Raw genomic sequence first — 9243 nt, forward strand, 5'->3', positions numbered from 1 at the left:
TCCTATAAACTAAACTAATTGGGATGCCGGAAGAAATATTCTAACACTATCTTAAATAAAGATATAGGTGAAATGACATGATTGAGTTATCATCGTAGTTTTAATACTTAATTATTGCTTATATAAAATTAAGGTGTGTTGGGATGAATATAAACTACATCCGTACAGTTTTGTTTAATAGAATTGAGTACGTAAGGGGTAAATAAACATTGCTATAATTGCTGTCATCACTCATGTATTAACTACAATCGAAAATGTGGAGTTGATGGAATTGTCAAATGAAAATAGCATACAGACTAATATTATCAATGGTGATACGATTAATACAATGAAGGAGAGAGATCTGAGTGACGTAAAGTTATATATTTTTCCCGCCAAAACCTGTCTCTCCTTCCACACTCACTAGACTCCGTTCTCTCATCTACATCTCAATGCCTAAACCTTCTCATTAGTTTGGTTATTCATATTTAACGCTTCTGTGCAAGTGCACATTGCTAATAACAGCTGCAACCTTTCCTATTTTTTAGGAGTTACGAAGTATGATTTTTTAAGGTTTATTATGCTTAAAATAAAGGATGTAACTATTGCCTTTTATGCTCTCTATATAGAGCTCTGTCAGTAAGATTATAGAATGCTTCTTCAACCCACATTGTTGACAGAATCTCGCTAAATATTCCCACCGCACCTAAAGAAGAAACCATTCATATTGGAAAGAAAAATCGTGTAAAACCCCCAAATTAACAAGTTATAGTCGTACCCTCCTTGTTGGGCCAAGCACTATTCTCTACAAACATTGGAAAAGTTTTAAATATTAAGATTTGGTAAACACGAAAGATCAACCTCCTCATAATGATTCCTAAAAATAAAATCCATCTACTCTGTTTTGGACCTAATTAGAAAATTAGAAAATGGCTAGACAAGGAGCACTTGCTTTCGAGTAGAGTTGAGCATATAATAGTTCAGATTTCTACATAATTATGCATGCTTGTAGTAAAAGCGAAATGGAACATAACTATGCAAGCTTGTACTAGGCACTATTTTTAACTTCAAATACTAGATAGCACCTATAAGCAAGAAAAAATAAACTAAGTCCCGGAAAAAATTGGACTGGCCAGAATGAATTGATTAAAGCCGCTTAAATGATGCCCATGATTCTTGAACAAGTATACCAAGTCATTTCCTATATTCCATAAACTCCCATGTCAGAATTGAAATGAAAGCAAACATAGAACTTATTTCAGCCAGCTGCAACAAGCTCGTTCAATTCAGTAAAATCTCAAACAAACTAAAATTTACAAAATTTAGTTTTACTAATCACGTACAAAAGTAGGCACTTGATCTAGTTAATTCTAACACTCTGCCCAGACAAAATGCACGACTATTTGCTTGATTCCTCCAGAGCCTCATCCTTGGCTTTAGATTTCCCCTCATCAGAAATATTAAAACCCTCAATCTTGCGTGAAACCTCATCTGCAGTTACCTTCACCTTATCAATTGATCCATTTGCAGACAAAGCCTCCGAGTCATCGAGAGTCAATGGACCAGTCTGCCATATTCTGATGGTTCCATCCTCGGATCCAGAGGCATAGGATTCTCCACCAGGAGAAAATCGAACACAATGAACAGGACCATGGTGCCCCTTGTTGCATGCTGTACATAGATTGATCGTCAAAACAGAACACACAATAAAAGATCAAAGAAATAATGGTCAGTAGCTTACCAATCTCATTGCCTGTATGGAAATCAAAAACATGAACCCACATATCTTCTCCTCCGGCAACAAACTTGTTCCCAAACTTAGGCTCTAGTGAAACTGATTCCACTGTGCAGGGCATATCATAGCTCTTTACCAGTCCATAGCTGAAAACAAAGGTAACTAAGATGATAAACCATATAAGCAGATTTGGGAAAAAACATGGACCATCATGGCTTGTACTTACTAATTAGCATCCCAAAACTTTACAGTAGAACCATCTGCAGTTGTAATATAACGGCCATCCTGACTCACTTCAGCACTTGTCACAGATGACTTGGTTTCAAGTGTCTGGACTATTTTACCACTTCTTACATCCCATAACCTGTGAAACATCAACTATTAAAAAATATATACAATGCTAATATGTATACTATTAAAATAAAAAGGAGAAAGCTAGCACATAATTTACAACACAGACAAACTTTCAGCATCAAAAACTAAATGGAAAATATACCTGACTCCTCCCATATCGGTACAAGAACTCAAAATTGTCTGGTCACTATGAAGCCAGGCGACAGTTCTGACAGAACCAGGGGATTTATCCACTTCTCTGGGTGGTGCATCAGGCCGATTCATATCATAGATGCGGAGAATTTTTTCCACCCCCCCAGTGAGCAAAAGGTGAGTATCCTGCTCCAAGGTATAAAATGTCAATGAATATGAAAATGTAAGCATTTGTAGGCAAAATCTATGTAAATGGGATTGAAAAAGAAGATCTGCAAGACATGTGCAAACACTATCTACAACAAAGGATTTGTATGCAGTGTAAAGTAACATTAAAACACAGAAATGAGATGTAGAATAGTGTTTGATATTGAATTTCAAAATTCCAAGGAATTTAAAATGCATGGGAATAATATTACTCAGATTAAATTTCTTTCATTTTTACAATACTTTGCTTAGACAATACTTTCATTTCTTGTGTTTTTCCAATTTTTTTGTTTGAATAAAGTAATTGCTAAAAAATCATTTTACCTGTTATTTGAAATTCCTTCATTTAAAGAGTTATGTAGAATTCCTTAACTTTTAAGTGTTATTTAAAATTGCAACATTTTGCTTAAAAAACTATGAAACTATCATCATTTTTATAATTTTTTTGGATTTAATATACAAACAAGTCATTTTGATGTATGATACTTAAAACTCACTTAAAAATTGAATTCCTGACCCAAATATCCCCATCGAAGCACACCCTAAAGTTGGTGGAAAAGGAAATTTGCATCAAGATAAATTATCAAATAAAGAGACGTAAAATAAATGCTCAAATAATTAGATAAAATTTTCAAAACAGAACCTTAATATAATATCCACCTAAATTTTTAAAACAAAACATATAGATCCATACAGCTTCCCCTTATTGTACAATGTTGGGCCTCCGATGTTCCAGAGGAACTAAACCTTCCACATTTTGAAAATCTGAATTTAATGGTGGATGGAATCAGCGTGCATTTTGGCTACCCTTCTTCCCTTATATATTCTGCTGTGCCTGCCCTCACTAGCCTATCAAAATTGGATTTGCACTGAATGTTTAATGAGACACTTGATTACCCAGTTAAAAGCTTAAATTGTTAACAAATGTATCTACCTGCACCAAAAGACTTAACCTTATGAACTTTTGATTTGGTCACTTCTGTAATATTTTAAATTGCACAATGATACTTTGTGTTTGTGGTTTGCTTCATTATGAAGTTCGAATTTGGATATTTATTATTCTACAATTATATTTTCTTTGGATACTGTAGTTAAGTATTTAAACCTTCATATTGATTTCATATTTGGTTTACTCTTACAACTTTGCGGACCCTCCATGAGTTTACATAAACTCTACAGTATGAAGCCACTGAGATCTGGATTGTTGGAACTTGGAAATGCAACAGAATCAAAATTCCTAAAGTTCCAACTATATTCAGCATTTGGGGTGTTCAGAATCAAAAAAATAACCAAAAACCAATTAAAACCAAAAGTATTTAATCAATTTGGATTTTCTTTGTCAAACACTTCAGAACCTATTCAGTTTGAACCAAACAATAATTTAAATATTATATTACTTATTATATGACTCATATACGAGATATGTATGTGAGCAAGAGCAAAATCTAACTTGACGTATGCCTATAAATTTGTAGCAAAGTAGTAGTATGTTTATTATATAAATGAGGTAGGGGAATAGTTGTCGTGGTGGTGTAAATACTAAATTATTAGCCTTAGGGGATAGTGGTAAAACAGAATAAAATATCACTAGAAAGAAACAATATGAAGAGGTCAGTTTTCATGTTTCAGTTTTGAATTTCACGCAATATTGTATAAGAGTGTGCAAGGAGTTTATTAGGCTTATGAAAGGTAGATCTTAGGAGTTATCTAGTATTTATGCCACAATATATAAATACAACATAACCACCTTTGTCTTTTGTTTTTCCTTTGTTGTAAAAGGGTACCTATTTTACTCTAGTTCCTTTGCTAATAGGAAAAAAAAAAGCTACTAGTATATGTAAACAAATTCTGTAATACTATACACAGTATAGAAGAGAACAGATCTTTAATTATAGTGGAACATGAAATGAAATTATTCATCATGATAGCATTGGACCGTCATGTCAAAAGGATCAGACTAATAATAAAAATTTATAAACAAAACTAAAAGTCAATCCAAACCAAACCGCAAAAATTAGATTGGCTTGGGTTTTTTTAAGTTCAGAAACCAAACCGAATATAATTTTATTGTTTGGGTCACATGTAATCAAAAAAGGAACCAAAACTCAGCATGCAATAATGCTAGCAACAAACAAATGTCAATGTCTTCTGAATCAATGGAGTGACTATTTGTATGAAATCAAATTAATTGAATCTCAATTCATGTCAACTAGCATGGTCCAATTTATTTTATGCTTTTATAACTCATTGATGCATTGGTTTTTCCTACTCCAGAAATGGATTTCAGCAAAAATCATAGTAATAAATGAAAAATAAAAACACTTCCAAATCTACCTCTGAAAAGGCACATGCTCGAACAATGTGCTTATGCTCAAATGAGTGCAATTCATCTCCTGTTAAAGCATCCCAAACTTTCCTGCTCAATAAACCAAATGTAAACCTTTAATCAATGAACTAAAACCTTCATAATATAATGCGCTAGATTAATTGTTGAGTCTAAATTGAACACATCATACCACTTCTATGTTGTAAGAAAGGCAAAAAAAGAGTGATTCTAATGTACAGAAACCCAACAGCTAATACATGTGTCAGTCCATTACCAGGAAGATCTAGCTGCCAACACTACAGAATACATGTCAAGACAATATACTTCAACGACTGCCAAAACACACGACCGTGCTCCTACCGCAATAATAAGTAATAACATAAACGGATCCAACAAGAGAGTGCACAGACAAGCAAGAAAACAAGTTTACAAGTAAACACAGTACTAATATCAAATAAATGGTATAAATCCCGAGTAACAACACCATTAAATGCATGGGACAGCGTAAAAGCTTAACAGCTAACACATTGAAAAGGAAATCACAAATAAAACAGAATCACATACGTTGAGAAATCAGCAGAAGCAGTTGCAGCACGTAAGGCATTAGTATCCAAGCAGCAACTCCACACAGCACCTTTGTGCCCTTCAAATGTTCCAATCCAGTCCCCAGTCTCTCCATTTCTGAGCATAGGACTAGAATCTGAACACCAAGAAAAAAGTCGTGCATCAAATCTTCCACTCCACTTCGATACATCAAAAACCAATATAACAAGCTCGGACACTCAGTGCCGAAATACATAATTTAACTGCGCCTCACAGCAGCAATAATACCCTAAAATGCTTTTCTTTTCTTTTCTTTTCTTTTGGTTTTGTTCGAGCGCGGAAAATAATATCAAGCAACATTATGCTATTATCCACAGCCACCACGATGTGCATTTAGGAATCAAAATTTGAGGACTAGGCACCAACACAAACCTAAAATAATTTCAGATCCAGAAAAAGACCAAAAAAGACAATGATTGTTCCAAATTGAGACACGAAAACAGTGACCAGCCCGAATTTAAAGCTGAAAAAACAAAGATTGTAGAGGGAGAGAGAGAAAGAGGGGTACCCTTGCTTGCACTGATGAGGAAAAACCCATCAGGCGTAACAGGACTGTAGAAGAGATCGACCACGGGGCGAGAGTGACCGTGGCACACGAGGGGAACTGCTACCTTTTTCTTGTCCATTCTCCAAAACTATTATCGTAATAGCTGAAGCCTAGTTAATGGAAAGATAAAGCCAAATAATAATAATAATAAGGGAAATTTAGGTGATTTTTTTTGCGGATGTATGAAAAGATTGTTATTCTTGTTATTATAGAGAAACCCTAAATGTACGGTTAGAGAAGCAAAGAAGAGGATGAGTAATGAGTATGGTGTATTGATTGTTAAGTGGCTAATAACAGTGAGTAGAGAATTGCAGAGCAGGCAGAGAAGGGTTCTAAACCTAACCCTGAGAACTGAAAATGGTGTGAGGAATTGGGATCGGAAGGAAGAAATGATAAAAGGATGGAAAATAATGTTAAAGTATTATTATATGAGAATGGTAAAGAAGGAGAGGAGGAAAGGGTGGGTTTGTATTGTACGTGTGTGAGGGTGGAGGATAGGCACGAAGCGAGGTTAAGCTGCCTCTGGATCAGCCCTTTTGTACCCTGTCTGCTTTCTCTCTCCGATGGAGATGGAGATGGAGATGGAGATGGAGATGGTGGATACTGGACCCCACCCCAATCCCCATGCCCATCACTTTTTCCTCTACAACCATATGGATCGTCATGGGCCTGGGCATAATCATTATCACTGTGCTCTCTTTTTTCTTCCTCCACCTCTATAGTTTCTTCCTTCACCTCCACAACTCTTTTAATTTCAAAATTAACCTTCACTAAAAGTGTATGGTTTTTTTTTTCATTTCTGAATTACATAATCTGTGGACCTTCAGAAATTTAAAATTTGGAGTACAAAATTGTATTCTGAATTCTAAAATTTGGAATCGATTTCATTCAATGTTTGATTCATTAAACTCGGCTTACTCAGCTCTACATTTTCTACATGGTTCCAAACATTTCTTCAACATAGGTGACAAGGAACGAGAGAGAGATTGAACACGAGAATAAAAATATTGTTTTCCTTTTTATTGGATCTTTATGATAAAGAGCAATAGGAAAAGTGGACAAAAGATATTTTTGAATCCAAAATATACCTCCTAGACTCTACAATTCAAAAAGAGTAAATTAGACTTTTCACAAACTATATGAAGATTGAGCAAGAAAATTTTCTAGACAATTTTTTCGACACTCCAAACAAGCGAAATAACAAATTTATTTTTTTCTTTATCTTTTCTATTAAACACCCTTATTCATTTTCTCAATCACAATAACATTCATCTTGAATGTCAATGACGCAACAACTCCTCAATTTTAGTGTCACAATCGCAAGAGCTCCTACCTTGCCCACCACCACAACACCTCTCCTCTAGCGCCACGTAGTAGTCTCTCACATTCATCATCTAATCACAAAAATTGTATTATGAATTATACAATTTAAAATACATTTTTTTATTTCAAATTGCGCAATTCGAAATACACAAAATTTTTATATACAAAAAATGTATTTCGAATTACATAATTCATAAATGCAAAGTGTATCCAAATTGCACAAAAATATATTATAGATTACATAATTTTTTGAAATATAATAAAATGGATCTAATGTTTATGAATTGTAAAGTTTTACATTTCGAATTATAAAATCCAAAATAAAAAATTGTATTATGAATTATAAAATCTAAATTTGCTATTGGAATCATATCATGTGGTATCTAGAGTTTAGGTTTTGTGTTGCTTAATTTTTGAGTTGTGCTGCACTTTATTTTCAAGAACTCTTTAATTCAAGTTGTTTACCATTCTGTTTTTAGGCTGTATTTTGAGTTTCCTTGCTGTTTTTCTTTTGTTACACCAAGTGTTTGTGAAAAGGATTATGGCACTCATTCTTCATATGAGTTTGGCTGCTTTTTGGAAAGGCATTCTCCTTCCTTAAGCTGACCTTAAGTTTCCTTTCACTTGTTGTTATATCTTGTGATATGTCTTTTAATTTTGTAATCATGTCAAGTTCTGTCTTAGTCATGTTATTCCATAATTGTCATTACTTCTTGTAGTACTTTTATTGCTTTGATTGTTTCTTGCTTTGTTTTACTCTCTGTTTTTGAGTTTATTGCTTGATCCTTTGCGTATTTTCATTTTTAGATTTGAGTTCATGCTTGTATTTTCATTCTATACAAGTTCCTTTACACACATTCCATTATGTCTTTGCTAGTTTATCATATTGTTTTTCATTCCTAAATAGGATACTCTGTTTTCTTACAAACGTGCTACTGTTTTCAATTTACTGCAATTAATTGGCTCACTGGAAATTTGTGAAAATTTGGATTTACATTCTTCAAAGTGTTACAAAAGCATAGCAAAAAGAAGTACTCAAAAATTCCAAGTACACAAAAAATGATAAATAAAATACGAAAAGTGTACAATTCTGCCAAAAAAATACGGTAATTGGGCAGCAATTTTGAAAAATTTATTTCTCTCAATTGGCTTACTGTTTTTACCTCATTCCAGTGCCATTATTGAGTTAAGACATTGAAGTTTCTGTGGTTAATTTTTCACATTCCAGTTCGCTTTCAATAATTCCAGTTAAATCTGTAAACATAGCACAGTTTGCATACAACATTTTTTTCTTGTAGTTCTGTTTTTGTTTCTTAAATCTACTCTAGTACTTTTCTCTAGGATTCTTTTGGTGTGCCTTCTTTATTCATTGAGTTCCTTATTTTCTTGCTTGTCTTTCATTCATATTCTTTTCCAGTTTGTCATATATTGCTTTCTGTTTTGGTTTAGCTTTTCTTGCTTATACCTTTTTTTGCTTGTCTTTTTGGTTCTTCTAAAGTTTTGTGGAGAATTGTTCTTAAGTGAGTGTGGTTTGCTTTGGCATTTTTCATTTGAAGCTCCTCCATTCCACAAGAAAGGCTTGGCTGAGGACAGAATACTTTCTTGGAGTGGTTTGAGTACTTTCTTTTGGCATTTTCCAGCAACCTATATCTCACTTTATTTTGCTAACAAGTTTCTTTAATTGTTTGTTTATGTTTTTGTACTTTTTGATCATGGCTAATTTTTCTAGTGGAGAATCCTTCAAACCTTGCTCACCTCAAAAGGCAGCTCTATTTGAAGATTTAAAGAATGCTAGACAATCAAATGCTCAATATCTTGATATGATAAGACAAATGGAGGCAAGGCTCCAAAGCTTGGAGTTAAGCCGTGAAGAAGACCATCAAAACTGGGAGAGAAGACATCATCCTCCTCTTCGGCATTCTTCAAGGAATTCTCATTCTTCTCATGGATATTATGAAGACAATGCACGGCCAAGGCACCATCACCATGAAGAGAGGCGCCAACATGTGGTTGGCCCTTATTCACCTAATGTAAAAC

General features: G+C 34.0%; 1 protein-coding gene across 1 annotated transcript; it reads right to left on the bottom strand.

Annotated features, from left to right (window-relative positions):
- Positions 1-1095: 1095 nt before the first annotated feature.
- On the bottom strand, positions 1096-6509 carry LOC137807488 (uncharacterized). The gene is made up of 8 exons (XM_068608153.1): positions 6361-6509; positions 5845-5971; positions 5298-5433; positions 4742-4823; positions 2211-2386; positions 1941-2078; positions 1721-1860; positions 1096-1650 (listed from the first exon to the last, which is right to left on the bottom strand). The coding sequence occupies exons 2-8, from the start codon at positions 5960-5962 to the stop codon at positions 1379-1381; spliced, it is 1062 nt and encodes a 353-aa protein (XP_068464254.1). The 5' UTR covers positions 5963-5971; positions 6361-6509; the 3' UTR covers positions 1096-1378.
- Positions 6510-9243: the final 2734 nt, after the last annotated feature.

The sequence above is a fragment of the Phaseolus vulgaris genome, chromosome 3 (assembly GCF_000499845.2).
Source record: "Phaseolus vulgaris cultivar G19833 chromosome 3, P. vulgaris v2.0, whole genome shotgun sequence".
Lineage (NCBI taxonomy): Eukaryota > Viridiplantae > Streptophyta > Magnoliopsida > Fabales > Fabaceae > Phaseolus > Phaseolus vulgaris.